General features: G+C 40.7%; 1 protein-coding gene across 1 annotated transcript in view; it reads right to left on the bottom strand.

Moving 5' to 3' along the window:
• sl (small wing phospholipase C gamma 1) overlaps window positions 1-24276 on the bottom strand; it is a gene marked incomplete at its 3' end in the record, with an annotated part of 811582 nt that overhangs the window by 555564 nt on the left and 231742 nt on the right. The window contains exons 9-10 of the mRNA XM_080275567.1: window positions 12870-12993; window positions 7649-7754 (exon numbers count right to left, since the gene is read on the bottom strand). Of these exons, the coding sequence (XP_080131693.1) occupies window positions 7649-7754; window positions 12870-12993 (230 nt within the window). The remainder of the gene's footprint in view (window positions 1-7648; window positions 7755-12869; window positions 12994-24276) is intronic.

Genomic DNA, 24276 nt, shown 5'->3' with positions numbered 1-24276 from the left:
GGGATGGGGCGGGTTAAATAAACTTCATGAATAGAGCAATAAATGGCAAATGGAATTCAATTTGGGCAAGTGTCATGTAATTAAGTTTGGTAAAAGTGGAAAAAGACCAGGTTGGGATTTTATGTTAGGATGTAAAACCCTACACATATCAGAGAGAGAGAAGGACCTAGGAGTGATTACCAATAACAAACTATCTCCGGCTGACGACATCAGTGAGAAGGTGCGGAAAATGTACACAACACTTGCCAATATGAGAATAGCATTCACATACATTAATGAAGACATGCTGAGAAATATAATAACATCATTCATCAGACCAACCCTGGAGTATGCATCAGTAGTCTGGAATCCTCATCTCAAGAAACACATAGATAAGATCGAAAAAGTTCAAAGGGCCACTACAAGATGGGTACCAAGCTTAAGGGATCTAAGTTAGGAAGAAAGACTACAAAAACTGAATCTGCCAACACTACAGGAGAGAAGGAAAAAAAAAAAAAATTAATTAAACTAAACTGTTGATATATTGTGAAAAACACGATGCACTTGAATTACTCAGAACATTTAGGAAAAACCGCAAAGACAGTCACAACTCTGTTGACATAGACAGTGCTACCACCTGCTGTCTCCTGGTGTATATAACAGAAAATCCTCAATCATATGTAAGCCTGAATTTTTAGAATGATCGAGTGCTTGTAACTTTTTATTGGCCTTTGTTTTTTGTGATTTTATTTTCTCTCTGCATGAATCATGCTGATACTTTACATGCAATCAAATGACTTGAGGACATACCCACCTGGGCCAAGCTCAACAAAGAAAGGTGGACAAAAGCAATTTCTGCTCTACATATGTATGACTGTTTAATATGTAGACTGATGAGCAGTATTTACTAGAGATACTGAGAGGTGAATATGTATACACAAAGCCACCTGGTTCAAACTCAGTCAAGAAACAGAAGGATGGACAGAAGTGTCTGTAGTACATAAGTATGACTGGCACAGATTTTCACTAGTTTTGTTCTTTTATTTAGTGGTAATGAAAGAGAAGTGTGTGGTAATCATAGGGGCATTTGTCTTCTTAGAGTAATAGGAAAAGTATATGGTAGGATACTTATTTTTTGGCACCTGGTGGTTTAATGGGTAATTATGCGTTCCAGTCGGATTGAGCCGGTGAAGGTTTATACCCAAGGGGTGGTTGGGGTTTACTGCTCATGTAATGCCACTCAGGGATGAGTGAGGCTGGTCACTCTCATCTTAAATGTCAGGACCAACTGCCTAGCCCCGGGCTCCTACGCTCCTCATGGGGCAATGTAGGATTCGATGATGGATGGATGGAGGATACTTATTGACAGAGTTAGGGAAACAACAGAGAAATTAGTTGGAGAAGAACAAGTAGATCTGATATTCATTCTTAGATCTTTAGTGGAAAAGTTTCTAGAGAAGGGAAAGAAGTTGTATGCGGATTTCATGGATTTGGAGAAAGCATATGAGAGAGTGGATAGACAAGGATTGTGGAAAGTATTAAGAATATATGGAGTAGATGGGAAGTTGCTGAATGCTGTGAAGAATATGTATGAGGGTGCTACGGCTGCAGTGCGTGTGGATAGTGAACTGAGTGAATTTTTCTATCTGAAGGTTGGGTTGAAACAGGGATGTGTCATGTCTCACTGGTTGTTCAATCTGTACATGGATGGGGTTATAAAAGAGATACAAGGTGGGGCAGTGGATGTTGGGGTAGTCCTAATGAGAGAGGGTAGTGTTTGGAAACTCCCTGTGCTCTTGTTTGCAAATGATACTGTGTTGTTAAGTGAAGACGAAGGGGAGCTGCAAGGCTTGGTGGATGAGTCTGGGAGAGTGTGTAAGAAATGGAATCTAAATGTGAATGTGGGGAAGAGTAAAGTGATGGTCTTTGAGAGAAGTGAAGTAAGTGAATGTACAGTAAAGCTGCATGATGAGGAAGTGGAAAATGTGAGTACGTTTAAGTACTTGGGTAGTGTGATGAGTAAGGATGGAAGTTTGGAGGGTGAAGTGCTTGAAAGGGTACAATAATGATGAAAGGTTGCTGGTTCCTTGAAAGCAGTGATAAGAAACAGGGAAGCGAGCATGGAACAGAAAAAGTTACTACATGACAATATTGTGATACCAACTCTAATGTATGGAAGTGAAGCTTGGATGTTGTTGGAGGGACACAAGTCAAGAGTGAAAGCAGTGGAAATGAGTTATTTGAGAGGAGCCTGTGGAGTCACATGGAGAGACAGACTGACAAATGAGGAAGTGAAGGAGGGTTGTGGTGTGGATGTGGATGTGATAGGAAGCGTTAGGAGAAACACATTGAGGTGGTTTGGCCATATGGAGAGGATGGAGAGTGACAGACTGACAAGGAGGGTATATGTGAGTGAGGTGGAGGCCAACAATGAGATGCAGGGATGGAGTGGAGAGGTATATGAGAGAGCAGGGTATGAATTGGGAGCAGGGCACTGAAATGGCAAGGGACAGGGTGACGTGGACGCAATTTGTTTGTGGCCACCCCGTATGGGATTGAGGCGTCTGGCAAAAGATTGATAGATAGATAGAAACTCTGAGGAACAGTGCTGAGGAAATACTGAAAGGTGAGTGTGCATTTGTGTAATGGGGATTATATCAAGTTAAGGTTTTAGTGGGTGTTGGTAGGCATCAAAAACTTCTTCCTTGGACTTGCTCTTCCAAAACTAGGGTGCATCTTATACAGTGCAGTGTCTTATGTTCTGCGAAATACAGTATCGGGGTTCAATAATGCAAGGATATACAGTATATGCCTGCCCTGAAATTTGTTCTCAAGAGTAATCAACTGTTTTTTTAGCATTCTACAAATAACATTCAAATGGGTTAAGTTATGTTCATGGTAGGCTGCTAAGGTTAGGTCAGTTTAGTCTAGGCTAGGTTGTATTACAGCAGAATCCAAGTAGCACCTTGCCAAAAATCTTTCTAACAACTTTACCTCATCATCCTTCCCTCCTCTTTTCTACTCTGATGGTTCTGTAGCTATTTCCTCTACTGATAAAGCAGATCTCTTCGCACAGACTTTCTCCTCCAATTCCACCTTAGACAATTCCGGTGATGTTCCTCCATCACTTCCCCCCTCTGACTTCCTCATGGCTGACATTAAAATTTCTTCAGCTGATGTATTTTCTGCCATCACTGGCCTCAGTACTAACAAGGCATATGGGCTTGATGGGGTCCCTCCTGTTGTTCTCAAGAACTGTGCTTCTGTGCTTACACCCTGCCCAGGCAAACTCTTTTGCCTTTGTCTGTCAACTTGTACCTTTCCTTCTTGCTGGAAGTTTGCTCTCATTCAGCCAGTCCCAAAGAAGGGTGACCACTCCCAACCCTCCAACTATTGTCGAATTGCTTTAACGTCCAGTATTTCAAAAGTTTTCGAGTCAATTCTCAATAAAAAAATTTTAAGGCATCTTTCCTATCACAACCTCCTTTCCGATCGTCAGTACGGGTTCCATCAGGGACGCTCCACTGGCGATCTTCTCGCCTACCTTTCAGACTCCTGGTCATCCTCCTTTCGGGACTTTGGCGAAAGCTTTGCCATTGCACTTGACATCTCAAAGGCTTTCGATCGAATCTGGCATAAATCTTTAATTTCCAAACTGCCCTCCTACGGTTTCTATCCTTCTATCTGTGCCTTCATCGCTAGCTTCCTTTCTGGTCGTTCTATAGCCGCTGTTGTAGACGGCCATCGTTCTTCTCCAAGATCTATCAACAGTGGTGTTCCTCAGGGCTCTGTCCTATCACCAACTCTCTTCCTTTTATTCATCAATGATCTTCTAAGCTGTACATCTAACCCTATCCACTCATACACTGATGACTCCACCCTTCACCTTTCCATTCGGTTCCCGCAACGCCCATCTCAACAGTTACTTCAACAAACAAGGGATGAGGCTATGGCACACCTAATGTCTGACTTGGCTCGTATCTCTGACTGGGGTAAAAATAATATGGTAGTTTTTAATGAATCTAAGACTCAGTTCTTACACCTATCAACCCGATAAAATCTTCCACAGGTATACCCACTAATGTTTAACCCCTTAACTGCGGGGCGTCACTTTTGTGACGCTTGGGAGCAAGGGATCATACCGCGGGGCGTCACTTTTGTGATTCTGTGTTATTTTGAATTCACCCGGGCTTCCAAGTGGGGGCTTGTATCATCTATCAGTACTGCCAATGTCCAACACTAGTCAGCACTTCTAATCTCATCTGTACTCCCATCCATTGTTGACAATTTAGCCATTTCTCCCCGTTCTTGACTCCCCTCCCTACCCCCCCTCCATTACACTATCCTCTCGCCTGCCTGGCCGTGCTACGCTATGTAAATCTTCCCTGGAATTTTTCACTGATTTCATCCATTCAAATAAGCCCTATGCCCTATTCTTATACCAAATAATATATACAAGAAAGAAATAAGGTAAGTGAGAGTGCAATACACCTGGAATTGGCTAATTATCACCTGACAACACCTCACGTGCACTCGTTCGCTAATTTTCGCTGTTTTTTTCCCCTTGAAATATGCCATATAATCTATTTTCGTAATAAATATACATATAAGGAGGGAAGGGAGAAGCCTAAGTGATATTTACATTCACCTGGAACTACCTAATTTATAATGTATTGTCTAGATTTCCTGCCAATCATTTCAGTGAAATACATAGCTGTTTCAAGAGCTACGTTGGTAGTGCTGAATAACCCTCAAGTAGGCCTCAACCCGGGCCGGCCCTCCTATCAGTTCTCTCTCAGATTCCGAAGAGGAGGTACGGCTCATACTCTTGCTGACTTCAGGGCCTTTTTTCATCCCCATGCAAGGGCCCTGTGACCTTTACCGCCTACTAAACCTCGTGTGGAAAGAGGTAAAGGGCTGACAATTGATAAAAGAGTGACTACGATCTTTCTATTGAGTAAAACAGTGCAAGTGGAATTGTAAATAATGTGTAAACAGCAAGTGAAAGTAATGAATGTAAATATAAGTGAACAATGGAAAATAGTTTTATAAGTTACTTCAAGTGACAGTGCATAACACACTAAATAAAATATAAATATAAATAACGTAAATAAAATAGAGAACGTAAATAGAAATGTAAATGAGTAGTATTATAAGAATACGAGTATATACCCTAGGAGTAATGAAAGTGAAAGTTTCACTATAGCATGTCTGAATACTATGAGTTATGAGAGTGAAGATGAAAGTGACATTCACTCTCAATGCCAGTATACAGGACGAGAAAGTGAATGCTACGTATTTTACTGAAAGAAATTGAATCCCTACAGTGGCAATAAACTAATACTACTGAAGGAAACTTATGGATAAAGACTGTAGATATATATAAGTGTTATGTAGTTATAGAAATATAAAGTGTGAGGGGTTTTATGAATAATAAATGACAGAGTACCAAGAGCGAACTAGCGGAAGTGCGGCAGTCAGACGCGCTCATAATTTTCATTGCTTTCACAGTGGTTTTTTTTTTTGGAGTATGGATCCCAAACTACTTGAAAATCATAGAGTAGTATTTATAGTGTTAATATCTGGCTGTGGTAATCATATTACAGGTTGTCGGGAACTGTAAAGTGAAGACTTCGTTACCCAACTTCAGAGGTCTCCACAAGTCCTACGGTAACGACGAAGGCTCAACAAACATTCCAGGAGAAAGCTGAAGGTATGTGCCATAAGCATATATAATTTTAATATTCTAGGACTAATAACTGATTTTTGGCAAATATTTTTTGAGAGTCTGTCGGAGCCCGAATAACCCCGCGGCACACGCAAAACATCGGTAAACATGCCCGCGGTGTAGGGGTTAATAATATTCAGCTTAATCCTGCATCATCCTTGAACATGCTTGTGGTTTCATTTACTCGGGACTTATCTTGGAAAGATCATATTACATCTCTTGTAAAATCTGCTTCCAAGAGATTGGGTGTGCTAAGCCGACTCCGCTCTTTCTTTACCCCTGCACAATTGTTGACTCTCTAAAGGGGTTTTATCCGCCCCTGTGTGGAGTACAACTCTCATGTGTGGGGAGGCTCCCCACATACAGCTTTTCTCAATAGGGTGGAGTCAAAGGCTTTTCGTCTCATTAACTCTCCTCCTCTTACTGACTCCCTTCAACCTCTGTCTCTTCGCCGCACTGTTGCATCTTTATCTCTTTCTATTGCTACTTTAATGGTCACTACTCCTCTGAACTGTCTGCTTGCATTCCTCCACCTCTATGACGGGCGTGTAGCACCCGTCTGGCAGCAAACTCTCATCCCTTTTCTGTCCAACTCTCTAATGCAAGAGTTAACCGTTACTCCCAGTCTTTCATTTATGCAACAGGTCAGCTCTGGAACTGTCTCCCTCTGTCTGCATTTCCTGCTGCCTATGATCTCCAGTCTTTCAAATGCAGTGTGTCCAGGCATCTCAAAATGATCGGATCTTGAATTTGGCTCTCTATTGTATTTTGTTTTTCTCTTGGAGGGAACTGTTACTGCGGGCTCATGGCCTTTGGTTCCTTTTTCCTCGCATAAAAAAAAAAAAAAAAAAAACTCATGCAGAACCTCCTAGAAAAACATCTGTGTACTACATATTTCTGATATTACTATACCTCATTCAGTCATCTTTCCTAAGTCTTGGTGCTGCATTTCTGTTTTACTGACATTATCATAATGCTGGTAATACAGGTTTATCTACCACAGATGAGAAGGTACTTTGTAAGAAATTAGTCTTCCCACCTTCAGACTGATTTTTTGATAAATCATCATTATCCTCATTTACCTACATAACCAACATCAATTCCTTGTCAGACTGTTCTCATGATTAAAGTAATTTTTTCCTAATGTTCATATTTATTTTGAAATAGAATGGTATTGGATGAGGGATGGATGGATGGTATATATGTCACATAGGGATACAACATACAGTACCAGTGTTTTCCACCATATGCAACTTGGAAGTGTCATTTATTTCTTATGCCATAATAATCACTGAGTATGATGTCATAATACCAGTGTGCATTTAACAGTCATATGATGTGTTCACTCTTTCTTACCTCTTCTGTTGTGAATATGGAGAAAAAATGAAGAACACAGGCATTTACATTCCATGTGTGATAAACTGACTTCTGTTTGCATATTACTGTTTACAGCCACATGATGGCAACACAAATTGCATTTCCAGAGAAAGCTAAAGGTTGGTGAAGTTAAGGACATATATTTTACAAAATGACATGAAGCTCTACCACTCTGCAAAATGTTTTCATAAAAAAAAAAAAAAAAAAAAAAAAAAAAAAAAAAAAAGGGGGGGGGGGACGTGTTCAATGATTTGTGCTGGAACACTCAGGGGCCACTCCCCCTATTGATGGTGGTCCTCAGGAGTTACACCCTGCCTCAAACCTGGCCCAGGTGGAGGTTTACCACTGTGCAAAATTTCATTCTTCTAACATTGCTCCCATAAGGCCTAGACCACATTCTTCAAACTGGTATGGTAACTCAGTGAGTGACATAGTTAGGAGCAAAGCAATATCTTTGGCTATCCCATGGGTACTGTTAAAACAATCTTTCCAGTATTCATACAGTCATAAAATATGAACAGCACATTTAAAAGATATCAGACACAACCAAATTAAAATACTTACGTTCATCAACATTAGCAGGAAGAGGAGTGGATTCATCCGTACCACCAGGTAACTTGCGATGTTTCAGGATGATCTTGCCCTTCAGCTCTTCTGGTGAAGGCATCATCTATTCACAGACAGTGTAAATAAGGCTTCAAACAAACTAGCACTTCAATATTATTACTTTAACTACCACTTTCCCCCCCCCCCAATCTGAATCACTGAAAGTACCGTATTGTAGGTCTTTACTACTGGGTACTGCAGAGAAAGAAGAAAATCCACACTCTCCATACATCATAACAGGTGATTAACAGGGGCAGAAGTAACAAACTGGCAACTTTTCTCTTTGTACTGGCATATGGATGTAGCAACTCTATCAACAAGCTCTTACACACATCATTAACAACCTCAAGCACTCATCTACCTGTGGACCAGACAACATAAGCAACATTCACCTTAAACACCTTGGACCACAAGGTATACAAGCACTCACCAACATATCAAACTACAGCTACTCACACAACATAATACCCAACATCTGGAAGCATGGCAATATCATCACTATCCCTAAACCCAACAAAGACCCCACGTTACCCTCCTCACATCGCCCCATCACACTCCTCTGCACTCCCTCTAAAGTCACTGAACGACTGGTACTACAACTAGTCACACCTCACATTCCCCTAGCCCAGTCACAACATGGCTTTAGGCCACTACACTCCACAAACACCCTTCTTACAGACCTTACACAGAGAGTTTTCGATAGCATGAATTCAGCTAGGCCACCACACAGAACACTCCTACTCACACTAGACATTAGCAAAGCTTTTGATGCCATCCCCTGCCACAACCTCACAAACAAAATACTCAACACAAACATGTACAATAACACAAAAAGATGGCTGCCAAACTACTTAGCAGGCAGATGTGCACACGTAACATTTGCCGGTCAGTCTTCTAACATCAGACACTTCACAAACGGCATCCCCTAAGGATCTGTTTTGTCCCCTACACTCTTTAACCTATACATGCACGACGTACCCACACCCCACACACCACAGATACACACAGCTTCCTATGCAGATGATATAACACTTACATGTACACACCAAAACACAAACACAGCTGCACACATCATTCAACCTTACCTCAACACACTACACGAATGGTTCACCACAAACAGGCTCAAAATAGCCCCGGCCAAATCTCCAGTGACTCTTCTCACAAACTGGGCAGCAGAACACAGTCACATCCCACACCTCACCATAAACAACACTCCCCTACCACACACACACACACACACAAAATCCTTGGTGTAACATACAATACATCAATGTCATTTAAACAACACATCACAAACATTAAAAATAAAATAACACCAAGACTCAATGCTTTGAGGTCACTTGCCCATACAACATTCAGACACAACAAAGAAACCACCACCACAGTATACAAACAATACATATGTTCAGTAATGAATTATGCAAGCCCTGCCTGGGCTTCTAACCTCACCAAAACACACTACAACACTCTACAGACCATACAGAACAAGGCCCTAAAAATAATCACAGGCTGCACAGCTACTACACCCACAGACCACCTACATCAAGAAACCAAAGTCCTCAAAGTCAAGGATCACCTAGACATAAGAGGAACCCACTGTCTTGCTGCAGCCTCCACAAACCCACAACATCCACTACAGTACATGGCAGCACATCCACCCACACCAAGGAACATCAAAACAACACTCAGCACACCATACCATACACAAATACTGTCATCTCTACCCCCTCCCCCACCTCAGACCAGCTTCCAGAAGCATATCCACACTCAGATCACTCGCCGCTCCATTCAGTCACTTAAAGACAACACACAGCTGCATGCACGGTCTCCTGACATCCACCCTTCTGAATCCTATCTTCCTCGTGATGACAGGGTCCACCTGGCCAGGCTGAGATGGGGGCACCATCCAGCCCTCTTAAGTTACCAGAAGAGGCTGGATGACTCCGTCGCTGATGCCTGTCCAGGATGCAACACAGTACCCCATACTATTAACCACATTATGGAAGACTGCATTGCACACAATCACCTACACCAACAACACAACATACACTCTTTGAGAGCTCTGTGGGAAAGCCCGGTCTCGGCCATGGCCTTCCTAAGGGACTCTGGGCTGTTCGGCCAGACTGCTTAGGGAACATCTACTACTACTACTACTAGCTCTTACAAGCATGATGATGATGATGAAAAACTATATATTTTTTTTTCTTTACTTCAACAAATCATGAAGGCACCTGAGATATGAAACAACACTACCACTGACCACCAAAAGCAAAATGGTTCAAAAGGTGACCATGCTGACAATGGCAAATCAAGAAAAACATGAAACAGTATCATGGCACCACAAACCCATCTCCAGCAGTCATTTCAGTGCTGACATATAAACACAACAGGATATCTAGTCAGAGATGTCGCATTACAAATTTGGAGTAAATCGGATGAAAATTGACGATTTTATGCCCATTTGAAATTTTAGGCCCGACCCACCTGATATTGACCCCCTACTGCTAACTAGGGGTGACCCCCCTGATGTAATGAGGCATGTTATAGGATGCTGATTTGAGAGGTGCACCTTTACGAGTTGGTTTCATGTCGATATGACAAATTTGAAAGAAGTTATGCGAAAAAATGACTTTTACCCATCCCTTTTTTTTTTTTTTTTTTTTTTTTTTTACATTTGGGGGCCTACAGCCTGGGCTTTGGCCCAATTCAGCCTAAAAGTTAATCAGGTGATCAGATGGTCATAGCCCATTATCCCTGTAATTTTAGTTAAAATCACACCAGTAGTTTTGGCATAAAGTTAACAGACAGAAAGACAAACAAACAAACAAATGGACAGACAAAATGCGTGAAAACAATACCCATCCCCAAGCTCCTCCAGGGCAGGGACAGGTAATTATAACAGCTGTAGCCATTCCATATTTCCTCCTCTGAAGTGTATGGGTCCAAGGCAGATACCTAGTCCAGTACATTAATGGGTAGATCTATCAATTGCAATTTGTCTTAATCCGTAAAGGCTGGACAAATTACCTCCACATCGTCCTGTCCTCTGCTACTTGGCTGCCCTCCTTCCAACTCACCTCCCCCCCCTCATGCATCTCTACAATCAACTACTCCAGCTCATCCTTGGTCTCCCTCTCACTGCACTTACATACCCCTCCCAGTCAGCCTTCTTTCTTCATCTTTTCCACATGGACAAACCATCTCAGAATTTTTCTTTTAACACTTTCAATCATACCCACATCAATACCACAATGATCCTTTGCTTCCTCATTTGTGTGTCCCTCCATGTAACTCCCGATGCTCTACTCAGCTACATGTGCCTTTTCAACGAGTTCCAAGCTTCACATTCATATGTTACAGCAGAGATCACAATACTGTCATGTAGTGATGTTTTACTTCCATGCTCACTTCCTTATTCCTTGTCACTTGCTTTCAGTGAACCAGCAGCCTTTCTTCCCTACTGTACCCTTTCCTCTAAACTTCCATCCTTATTCATCACACAACCGAGGTACCTAAATGCACTGTGCTTAGATTCTCTGTTTCCTCACCATCCTGTCTCGCTGTGCATTCTGTAACTTTATTTCTCTCAAAGACCATGACTAGACTATTACATATGTTCAATTGTTGATTCCATTTCTTACAAACACTCCCAGATTTAATCATCAAGCCTCTCAGCTCACATTCATCTTCACTCAGTGATACAATATCATCTGTAAACAACAGTAATTTACAGGATGTTTCCAAAGCCTAGATGACTATCTCATTTCCCCAGACTGAACTAATTGGGGGGGAAAAAAAAAATCTCCAGTCACCTCTTGAGGATCAAACACATGTAAGGTTATCACTCTAAATGGGACATTCTAATCACTAGGCCACCATCTCAAGGAGAGAGGTGGTAAATTCCAGTGCTCAATTGATGAAAGTGCCCTCATAAACTGGGACCTCAGGGTTAGGAGACTCGAACAGAATAATGGCTGACCAGGCATAATGAAATGCAACCAGGAAAAAAAACACCTGACCAAAGCAGGTACAGTATGGAATAGTCTACTGAAATATGAATATGTACTGGTATGTACAAAGGATCTAAATTATATATCATCCTGGCAAAATCTACTGACAGCCTGGCATACTAATATCCAGTTACCTAATTCATATGAATTTTCTCTGTATTACCTGGATGACACTATAGTACAGTAGGTCCTTGTTTTGTGCAGTTAACGTAGCCATGAAACTACAGCGCAAACTGAATTAGCTAACTGTTTCATACAAACTACCGTTATCTTGCTAATGTGGGGTAGGAAATCCCAAAATTTTCCCAATCACTATTTTCGTCTTCATTAGCATCTGGCCTTCATACAATTTCATGCTCTTTTTTCCAGACACAAGGGCACTCTTTTAGCTTTAATGCCAAATGTAAAGGGTTTTTGGTCTTTGCTAGCCATGATTTTACTGTTTTTATGGCTTAAGCTGCCTCACAAATGGCAGGCAGATTAGAAGGGTTTTGATTGCCAGTGAGGGTCCAGGAAACAAGAAAAATGGCCAGGCATTCTCAATTGTATGTACTGTACTCAAATCTGATCATTTTAACTGCATATACTTTACTCCAGTTTGATCATTTCAAGTGATTTTAGTACAGAACTCCAATATTTATTCCAAAGTTGTAACATCATGAGGGGTGTCATACGTACATAAAGTTTTCTTTTTTGTCAAATTTCACCTAAAAGAAAATTCTCAGTTGTAATATTATGAGGTGTCTCAAATCTACATGAAGTTTTTTCTAATCAACTTTTAACTAAAAGAAAAGAGACACTGAGATAACCTCCACCTTGTGTCCTGAATAATCACTGTAAAATAACAGAGAATTAAGTGTTGCCAAAGCTGACTAACATTAGCAACATGATGGGATACGAATCAGATGCTTTCTTGATTATGTTGCAAGTTACAGGTATAAGAAAAATTAAGACATTTCACTTCCTTTCTCCCTGGTCACCTTTCTCTTCAGCCTGCTACACTCCTATCATCTTCCTGTCTGCATAGCTCTCATCATCTTTTTGTCTGATACCTGCCCATTGTTTTCCTATCTGCTATCCTTTCATTCTCCTGTCTACTGTCTATCACCGTGTAGTTTCCTACCATCCCTTCAATCTCCTCCCCCATCATCTATGTCTTTATGTCTGACCTTTTCATTTGGGTCGATGGGCTTAGAGAGCAACAATTCACCGAAGACCTCTGAAAAGCGACGGGCCATCTCCTGCTGCTGGGGCACATGGCAGTGGTCCTCGATAGACAGAATCACTGGATACCTGACCAGGGAAGCAAAGAATGAGACAAAAATAAAACATGAATGAATAATTTAGCAAACAATATATAACAACAGACATGATGATGCTAAGTTATGTGAATATCACAATGTTGGCAATCAGTAAAACTGTACAACTTGCGGGATGAAGAGGTTAAGACAGCACTAGAAGAAAAGAGAAAGAAGTGGGTAAACTGGAGAAAAGAAAAAGTCAAATGAAATATGGGAATATGCTGAGTCAGAAACACACAGGTACTAGTAAACAGAGGAAACGGGAGGTAACTAATGATCTTGGTAGAAAAATGAATGTAAAGCACTATGAAAACAGGAAACCACTTACTTTGTTGAGTAATAACTATACAACCCTTTATTCCCTTCAGGGTCAAGCAAAAAGGAGGGGGATTTGGCAGGGTTAGCATCCCCCAGATTCTTCAACTCACCAGCAAAAATGCAGTGAATCTTAGAGGTTCCAATAAATGCCCAGGGCCCCAATCAAAATGGGCAGATTTTTATAGCCATGTGGAATGTGAGAGGTGTCAATGAGGAGACTAAAAGGATGGAAGCAGTGAATGTGTGTAACAGTGCTAGATACAACATGATGGCAATGTGAAATGAACATGAAAGGGTGGGAGTTGGAGTGGGAGGATGTGAAATGTAAAAGGTTGGGAATGAATCCACATGGATGATGCACAAAAATTACACTGCTGATGAAAAAGTGGTAGAAGGGTATGAAAGACTACAAATGTGTCAGATTCAGATGTAGGTATGTCTAGTTTCAGTTCAAGAAAGTGATGATTGTTGTGCCTGTACCTTGTGACTGGAGTGAAGCAGAAAATGATGTTCTAGGATCAGCTGCATGAGGTACTGTAATAGGAAAGAAGCCAAGGAGATATAAAATGTTTGTGACTGGTGACTTGAATGGAGGAATGGACAACGATCCTGTAAATTGCACACCACATTTCATGGCATTTAAGACACACTTTTCTGTCTGAAAATTACAGTAAACCCTCGATATACCAAACCCACTTTTAATGAAATTCAGTTTTAATGACTACCTCAAGCTGACTGAACATTTTGTACATTTCACAAATTTTGTTCAGTAAAAGAATGGACAAGTGGTTGGTGGGGGCACTCACCATCCACTCACTCGATGTAGTGTTGCTCTCAGGTGGCTGCCTTTCATCTCTTCCTTCTCTCTTTCCTTCCTTCTTACATCCTTCTTTCCTTCTTCTTCCTTTCTGACTATGGGTGACTCTACACTGAGTGACAAGCCAAAATGGTTTCCTGTACACCATGAAAGCATTTACTATGCTGGGTGGTAACCACATAACCAAACTATGGCATCTGGTGCTTTAGCGGGTAATTAAGGCACTCCAACCGGACTGAGCCCGTGTCAGTTTATATGCATGAGGTGGTTGGGGTATATTGTTAAAGTAATGCCACTCCAGGGTGAGTGAGGCTGGTCACTCTAATCTTAAATGTCAGGACCACCGCCGGATTAAGGGGGGGGCCCAAGGGACCCGGGCCCTGGGCCACCCACCAAGAGGGGGCCTCCCACCAGAGCAACTTGTGTTCATTTCATTTCGTGTTTATGCATTACATATTACAGCATTGGATGAATAGTCCCCGTTCAGTATTTCCTAACTAAAAGTGTCCTATTTATATATTAGGATTTAGGTTACCAGTCTGTGGTGTATGCCATTGGGGGAGTTGGAAAGGGGGCCTCCCTTCCAAGCAGGCCCTGGGCCTTCCACATGCTTAATCCAGCCGTGGTCAGGACCAATTTGCCTAACCTCGGCTTCCTACACTCCTCATGGGACAACAAAGGATTAGATGATGATGATGATGATGATAATGATGAAAAATATGGAAGCATAGGAAACACTGACCAGCGTGGCATCTCTATACACACACACACACAAACAAACACACACACAGTGGGAGTCACAGATAGCAGACGTGCGATGTCGGTGCTCCGAACCAGCACGGCCAGTGGCATTACCTAAATTAGTATCTTTATATGAGTCAAGCTCTGTACCAGGTTAGACTAAATGATTTTTCATTATTAAAAGAAAAAAATAATAATAAGAAGTTTAAACAAGACTTTTTCAAACAGAAAAGAGAACCAAGAGGCGAAAGAATGCGCTCAGTCAGCTGAGGTTTGTTTAGACTACAGCTGCACGGGGTATGTAAGTACATGTACTCTGTGCTTTTAGTATTGCAAAATGGACACATACTTTAGCAAAGCAAATTTGGAAAAGAAAAGGGATAAAGGTAGAAAGCAAGATAATGATTTCTACCAAGAACTGGTTGAAGTGGAGACGCACAATAGACTGGTTGAACGTGTACACAAACTAGAAATGGCTTTCAAAAATGAAATTGATGAAATAAAGAAGCAGATGCACTTGCAAAAGGAAGAAATAGAAAAACTAGGAAGGGAGGCCAACAAGAAAGACACAACCATCAGTGAACTAACAGTGGAACTGAGTACACTTAGGAAGAAAATGAGTGAAATGGCAAGTACAGTAGTCAATCATGAGAGTGTTATGGAAGAGTTCAAAAATGATAAAGAGACAATTAGGCAAGTAAGCAGTCTGACAGACCAAAGCAGTGATATTGAGAAGATAACACAGGTGAATGAAGCTGTGCAAAGCTACAAAAATGATGTGGAAACCACGTATGCTGAAATGGTGAAAGTAAAGAAAGACTTAGAAACAAGGGTGGAGGAAAAAAGCATTAAACAGGAAGTGAAAAGAATAATCCAAAACAATCCACAGTTAGTCAGAGATTCAGTAGATATAAACAAATCTATAGTAATCACTGGTATAGAAGAGGAAGAAGTAAAAAACAAGATCACAAGAGACAAAAAGGAGATGGCAAATGTAATGAGCTTACTGAAAGAAGTATCAGAGGAAATCTGTAGTAAAGACAAAGGGGAACACAAAAGGTTAGGGAAATACGAGAAAAGCAAGACAAGACCTCTAAAGGTGATTTTCCAGAGTGTAAACACTGTGGAGGAGATACTAAAAAATGCAAAGAATCTTATGGAAAAAGAGGAGTTCAAAAATCTATGGATAAAATGATGCCTAACACAAGAGGAACTGGAATTACTGAAAGAGAAGAGGGAGGAAGCAAAAACAAAAAATGAGGGAAGATCAGAAGAGGAGAACAAATTTTTTTTTACAAAGTAATAGGATTGCAGGTACGAAAGTGGCACATAAACAGGATGGAATAAAAAGTAGTAGTAAAACCAGGTCATTACAAGTATATAAACAAGATGATAAAGTTGATGTATTCAAATGTGGATGGAATGGTATCTAAATTACTAGAGATGAATGATTATGTCAGAGAAAATGAACCACAAATACTATACCTAACTGAAACAAAATTAACACCAAGGATATCCAATGACATACTAAACTTAGAGGAATACAATATATGGAGAAGGGACAGAAATTTAAAAAAAGGAGGAGGAATTATAATATCAACTAAGAAAAATCTAAAAGTCAATGATATAAAACTAGATATACCATCACAAGTAGAACTGATAGCAGTAGAGATCAACACATCTGAAGGGAAAGTAATTGTAGCCAATTTGTACATGCCACCCAGATCAAACACATGAGAAAGAGGCGAATATGAGGACCTGGCAGAGAGTACAATTCAGAGTTTAAGATCATTACTACATAAAATGGAAGAGAAATTGGAAAGAATTATACTAACTGGAGATTTTAATACAAATATAAATTGGAATACTCTTGATATAATTAGCCAAGAAAGCTGTTGGGACCAAAAGCTCCTGGATCTCGTGCAAGAGTTTTTCCTAACGCAACATGTGAGGGAAACCACCAGAAAAAGAGGACTCGATGTACCTTCAGTGCTAGATCTAATATTTACTAGGCAAGAAAATGATATTGACAGTTTAATATATCACCCTCCACTCGGCAAAAGCGATCATGCAGTACTAAATTACAACTTCAGGATAGCATATGACATAGTTAACAGCAATGAAAGTTCCAAAAAGAGCCTAAACTATAAAAAGGGAAATTATCAAGACCTAAAGAAGTATTTCTTAGAAGCTGATTGGGAAAATGAGCTTAGAGGACAAGATTTAAATGCTGTACATAAAAAATTCTGTGAATTTTATGAAATAGGAGTCCAGAAGTACATCCCACAGCACATAGAAGCAGATAAGAAACTACAGAAATGGTTCCATACAGAATGTAAAAAATCAAAAGAAAGAAAAGATTTGTTGTGGAATAGATACAGAAGACACAATAGTGAAAGGGCGTATAATAATTACAAACAGGCAAGAAACGATTATACAAGAATAAGGAGGGATGCCCAAAAACAGTTTGAGGAGGATATAATAAATAAAAGTAGTGATCAACCAAAGCTGTTTTACTGCTACATCAGAAGCAAAACCAAAGTAAAAGATATAATACAATCAATTACGGACGAGGGAATCACTTATACGCAAGAGAAAGATATTTGTGAAGCGCTAAATAAGAATTTCCAATTAGTTATTACAAAAGAAAAAATTTTTGAGAGGGACTATGTGGAACATGCATGTCTACACATACTACCAGATATACAAATAGCAGAAAAAGTAATACAGGAAGAGTTAAGTAAATTAGACAGAGGAAAAGCAAGTGGTCCTGATGAAATTTCATGTTGGGTACTACGAGAATGTGCAAAGGAGTTAAGTAAACCATTATTTTTAATTTTCAAGAAATCCTTGAGTCGAGGGAAACTACCTGATATCTGGAAGAAAGCAAATATTGTCCCCTTGTTCAAGAAAGGAAATAGACAAAATCCACTCAACTACCGACCAGTATCACTGACCAGTGTTGTAAGCAAGGTATTAGAAAAGCTTATAAGAAAAGCTTGGGTAAATCATCTAGAAGAACACAGTATGATAACAGAAAGACAGTTTGGTTTCAGAAAAGGAAAATCATGTGTTACTAATCTGTTGAGCTACTATGACAGAGTAACAAACACAATACAGGAAAGAGAAGGATGGGTGGACAATATCTATTTAGATTTCAAGAAAGCTTTTGACACAGTACCACACCAAAGACTTATGGAAACTGTACCATCAAGGAGGAATTTGAAGCAAACTGTTTTGTTGGATGCAAGATTTTCTCATAAAAAGAGAAATGAGAACAGTACTAAGAGGAAACTACTCATCATGGAAAGAAGTGACTTGTGGAGTACCACAAGGTTCAGTGCTGGCACCAAATGATGTTTTTTGTGTATATAAATGATATAAACAGTAACACTGGAAATGAGAGCTATCTGAATATGTTTGCAGATGATGCAAAAATACAAAGGAGAATTACTACCACAGACTCTTGTAAAGAGCTACAAGAAGAATTAAATAAACTTCATGAATGGAGTACTACATGGCAAATGGAATTCAATGTGGACAAGTGTCATGTAATCAAGTTTGGTAAAAGTGGAAAAAGACCTGATTGGGATTATAAGTTAGGAAATAAGGCCCTACACACATCAGAGAGAGAAGGACCTAGGTGTGATTATCAAAAACAAACTATCTCCGGCTGACCACATCAGCGAGAAGGTACGGAACATGTATACACTGCTTGCAAATATGAGAATAGCATTCACATACATAAATGAAGACATGCTAAGAAGGATAATAACATCATTCATTAGACCAACTCTGGAATATACATCAGTAGTCTGGAGTCCTCATCTCAAAAAACACATAGACAAGTTAGAAAAAGTTCAAAGGGCCGCTACAAGATGGATACCAAGCTTAACCCGTCACGTCCCGAGGTTTTCCGCACCTCCGACATCCCCCAATCCCGAGGTATTTTCGATTTTTTTTTTTTGGCTAAAACCTACGCTTTTGGTGAGAAACATCGAAAATTCATAGAGAAATCGTTCACCTGAGGTTTAAAATACTCGATCCAGGTAGAGTTCCTCCTTACCTGACTTAGTTTTCTAACATGCTGGCACCAAAGAAAATGAGTTCTATGGGAGGGTAACTATTTCACACAACTCATAAACGGTATTTATTTATTTACCTGGTATGAATATGTAGTATGAGAGTATATTGGTTTTCATGCAGTAATATAGGCATTATAAGCATTGTTTCACTCACTAACTAATCACCATACCTGACCTTTTTTTGCCACATTACCTGATCATTATTTCTGACTTAAACTTTGTCCTCCACATTGTCATCGATTGGGGAATCACTCTGGCCCTGAATATCTTTACTGGCCAGGTCACTGGTAACAGGTGAATTGCCGAGACAATGGCGTGAGGGGGGGAGGGGGGAGGTTATGCGGTGTAAGGCATTGTCCCTGCTTGGCATCTTGTAGAGGAATAGAGGAAGGTGTCCCGTGTATACGTACGAAAAATCACGCGCGAAAATTGAAAACTGTGCAAATTAGGGACCTTGCAATTGCACGACGTACCTGTACGTCGCCGGGACTGGCAAATGCAAAATGTTGCAACGTATCCATACGTCGACGGAACGGGGCGGGTTAAGGGACCTAAGCTACGAAGAAAGACTAAATTAACTGAATCTACCAACACTACAGGAGTGAAGGAAAAGAGGTGACATGATAATGCTATATAAGTGCATATCAGGGAAGGAGAAAATAGACATAAATGATTACTTAACATATAGAGAAGCATCAGCAAGAGGACACTGCAAAAAACTGCATAAGAAGAGAGGTGGTAAAGATGTAAGGAAATTCAGTTTCCTAAACAGAGCAATTGATCAATGGAATGCACTACCGAATGAAATAGTGTGTGCCAAAACAATTCACAAATTTAAGGATATGTACGATAAATATGGTTTAAGACACGGGACAGTACGAGCTTGACTCATTCCCGTAAAGATACAATTAGGTAAGAACAATTAGGTAAGAACACAGACACACACACACACACACACACATGCACTCTTCTGCATCCCACAGAACACCGTATCAGTCTCTCGGAGGCCAGCATCTAAGAGGAGCCTTAAATAAACAGACCAATTACAGTAGAAGTCCGAATTTTCGGCATCTATGGGACCAGGCAAGTGCCGAAACATCAAAATTGCCGAATTATCGAAAACCCTACCCACTCAGTACCTTATATGTTTCGGTGAACACTATCATCATTACTCATATCATTACAAATGTGTTTGGAGAGAGTATTGTATACTGTTTGATACTGTACAATACTGTAATGAATACAGTACTATACATGAATATGAAAAATAAAGAAATTAGTGAACATACTGTATATAAATGTAATGGTACAGTAGGCCTACAAGTTCACATGCACTTACCTAAACTTATAGTAGGTTCCTTATTTACATATGTACAATAGAAGGGGTTGATTGGAGTCTGCTACTGCTGGAAGAAGTCCCCAGCAGTAGAGGGTCCTGCAACAGGCTCTAAGGACTCTTCTCCCTGTTGCTGCGGCAGTAGAGCTTGAGGTTCAGAGACTGCTGTTGGTGATGGAGAGGAGGGAGCAGAGGAGCTTACGTTAAACTCATCCATAATCTGTTTCCTACTCATGCCAGCCTCTAATTTTTTCAACAGCTCAATTTTCCGAGCAATAGTCAACATCTTATGTGTACGCTTCTTGCTAACACCAGTTAACTTTCCACACGTGGAGGCCATTTTCAAAGCACGCAGAAGATGTTTATACTGTTCACAACACACGGCTGGTCCACTCAGGTGTTACAAAGCTCCTGTCTGATGTTACGGTGCTTACAGCACACACGAATAGTAATTTCAGAGGTATTTCAGTACGAAGTTCACAAAGCACACAGAAGAATCAAGAGAAGTCGGCAGCAGCACGGCAACAACTCGGAAGAATGGCGGAAGAATGGCGAAACAGATTCTCTTTCCCATGCTAGACTCACTACATGTTTGTCCTCTCTTTATGCTATAGGAGAAAGAGCTAGCCTCTGAGCTTCATGGCAGTGGTAGACTCGTTCCATCACTTTCACTATCTCACTCACTAAGGCGGGTAAAGGCGGGTAGCTAGCTGGCGAGCCTCATGGAGAATTTCAAGACTGACGAAAAAAATCGGAGAATCTGCCGAACGATCGGAGATTTTCGTAAATGGGACTATTTCTCAAAACTGCCGAAATGTCAGATTTGCCGGGGATTTGGATGACGAAATATTGGACTTTTACTGTATTGAGAAAAAGAGCCATTTAGACCCATAAAGCCATATGTTACTCTGTATGACTGTATGGCTGAATGACTCTGTATTGAACAATCTTTGTTCAGCAAAAGCTATGATGCATAGGAAATTACTGAACAGCATGGTGTTCAACTAATTAGAAGAAACTCTTATACAGATGATAATCTTAACTAACTGGCTATCACGGATATTTTCTAGAGTATAAAAAGTGTTGATTTATTGAAAAAAATTACATGCACACGTCTATATACTCAGCAGATTATAGAAACATGCAAGTTTAAGAACAAACAAAACACTCACGGTTTGTTTAGGTACAACACAACTGGATGTGTGACAATCTAGGGGTTTAGCAGTATAGCAATTTAGAAGTTTAGCATCTTGTGTTCACCCCAATCTAGCAAGCTAGCATGATCAGGGGTGAACTGCCTGCTAACCTTCTGGAAGGTAATCATGATAACGTCACTTGCCATCCACTCACTAGCTATCAAAGCAATCTTACTGAAGAGATGTTGGCTAGCGAGACTGCTGAATCATCATAAAAAACTTCTGTCGAATATGGAAATTCAGTCACCCTTGTTGGGTTGTCTTCTCTTACTGATATTTTGTTTCATTCAAAATAAGAGTATTATAGAAGGAAACAGTCTTATATTACTAGTTGTGAAAAACAGGAAAAACAGTTGAAATGGTAAACAATACTGCCTGAAATTCCAGCTACATTATTTTTCAGCCATGACTACAGTACTTTAGCAAAGTCTAAGCTACTCAGGGCTCAGCCAATTTTCGGTGCTTTGTTATGAAAATGGGATAAAATTTCCAAAGTGGCATAATTACTGTAAAACAATACAGTAACTGCTCACATAATGCGGGAACATTGTACCTTGAAGCTCCCACTTTATGAGATTTCCACATTATAGGGCCATATGTTTACAAGTTAACCCCTAGACGCTGGGATAAAATCTGATCATGTGTCATCCAAATACAGAAAAATTCCACAAAATAGCCCTACATCCAACCTTCTCAGAAACTATATCAGTTAGGGAAACGAATTAAAGACCATATTACTCAGCAACTTTTCTTCTTGGGAATCAATGTATCCACAGGTCTTTAGGTCACTGCATCGATGAGTAATGTTATGAGGAAGAGGACTAATTTTTGCCTTGAGAACAGGATGTGTTCGTGTGTCTGTCTGCGGCCCCAACTATGGCTTTGCTCACAATGTGATAACTGCTCTAATACTAGATAAATCTGACACAATGGTGTCCAAGACTTGCTCTATGGCACTATCACTGAGTCTTTTCCTAGTATCCTTGGATAGAGGCTTGGCAGGGGTGGATGAGGGAAAAGTCCACGTGAGGTGGGAACAGAATCAGACAAGAAGGGTTAAGAAAAGATCATCTTACACCTGGCAGAGTCACAGAGATGACTGAGGTATGGTTGGCTCAGCTGGCAGGAGTCCCTCCCTAGCTTTAGATAACAAGATAAAGTATCAGCCACTTCAAACTGTGGCACAAAAACAAGTGTGGTTCCGACCAACACCCAGCGCTGCCCAGCCACTGATTTCTTGACAGTTCCAACTAACAACCAGCAGTTAGGGGTTAAACGGTTTCATGGTACCTCAGCCAACCCAAAGTTCATCTCTTGAGCCAATTTTCAGGATTTTTTTCCAGGACATTTACCTACTTAATAATGACTTCATTACATACAAACACTGAAGGATTACTCACCTTGAATAGAAGAGGTTGTGGGCTTGCTGGGGGCAGGTGGAGTGGGGTTCCAAGGCAGGGCATGACTCCTATCGGTCGCCAGCTTAGTCGTCCTGCCGTGCTGGTTCCATACAGTCCTCTACTGAGGAAGAAGACAAGTCCTATGCGTCCTGACTCCTCTGTTGCCACTCTTTTGCTTCCTGCACAAACCCCTCAAAGTCAACAGAAACATCAGACATAGCATCTTCCTCTGGTTGTTGTTGCTCTAGAGTCTAGAATCTCTCAACGAGGAAAGTAGTGGGTGAGGAGAGTCTGGTGACACTGACAAATTTTCTCTCACCAGAGGTCTTCATAGGCTCACACTGCATGCAACACAGTGTCCAGAGTTTCAGCCTTGCATACCCCATTAACTTCATATGTCAGGATGGTTTCCTTGAGCACTTCTGCACCAGCCAAGATGTTGTTGATACGTGCCATCAACATAACTGGTGTGGTGGTTGGTGCCCCAGGCTGATCTTCCTGGTCTTCTGCCTCCTGATGTTCCCGGTCTAACTCATCGATTCGTTGCATAGCTTCCTCTGGTGTGGTATTATCCTCGACAACCAACATCAAATCTTGTTCTTGCACCTCTTCACAACCAGGCACAGCTCAGCACACTCTCACTGCTTCCTCCCGCATGGTTAGCTGGGTCAAGTGGCAAAAGAGAGAGAGAGAGAGAGAGAGAGCAAAGATCACATAGAGGATGTGTGCAGCCACAGCACAGAGAAAGGGCAGGTATCAACTGGGACTGGAACGCTCAGTGGGCCATGAAGACACCCACCGCAGACACGTGATAGCAATACATCATTGGCTGATGCAATCCGCTCTCTGTCCCAGTGGCGTATATAGGTCCGTGGAAAGGGGGAGGCCACAGGGGTGAATCCAGAATTTTGTTAAGGGGGGGGCGAGCGAAGCGAGCCTCTAAAGCTGGGGTGTGGGGGGGGGTAAGCCGCCCCAGGAAATTTTTTGGAATTCAAGCACTATTAGGGGCATTTTGAGGCCTCAGGAGGGATACATTGCACTTATTTGATATTCAGTGGCAAATCAATATAAAGAAGTTTAAGTATCTTGGCTGAAACAAAAATGAGCTGTTTGAAAAATATTTAAATAGGGAATTCTACAGTACCCGGTATGTATAAAAAGAAAAAGCTGGTAGATCATAAGCAATTGTTGATTCCTACATTCCTGGAAGCTGCAATGTTCATTTTTATATGAAACATTTAAAAAATTAAACTAAAACTCACATTAATGACTTGAGAGAGAGAGAGAGAGAGAGAGAGAGAGAGAGAGAGCTTACTAAAGTCGTGTGAAAGTTGATCATTTGAAATCAAGCAGCCTATTTTTACGGCTGAATTCATTGATTA

This window comes from Coenobita brevimanus, chromosome 62 (genome assembly GCF_032717465.1).
Source record: "Coenobita brevimanus isolate Jiangsu-jjx chromosome 62, ASM3271746v2, whole genome shotgun sequence".
Classification (NCBI taxonomy): domain Eukaryota; kingdom Metazoa; phylum Arthropoda; class Malacostraca; order Decapoda; family Coenobitidae; genus Coenobita; species Coenobita brevimanus.
Note: the sequence above shows the minus strand (reverse complement) of the source record. Positions and strands in the feature narration are given on the sequence as shown.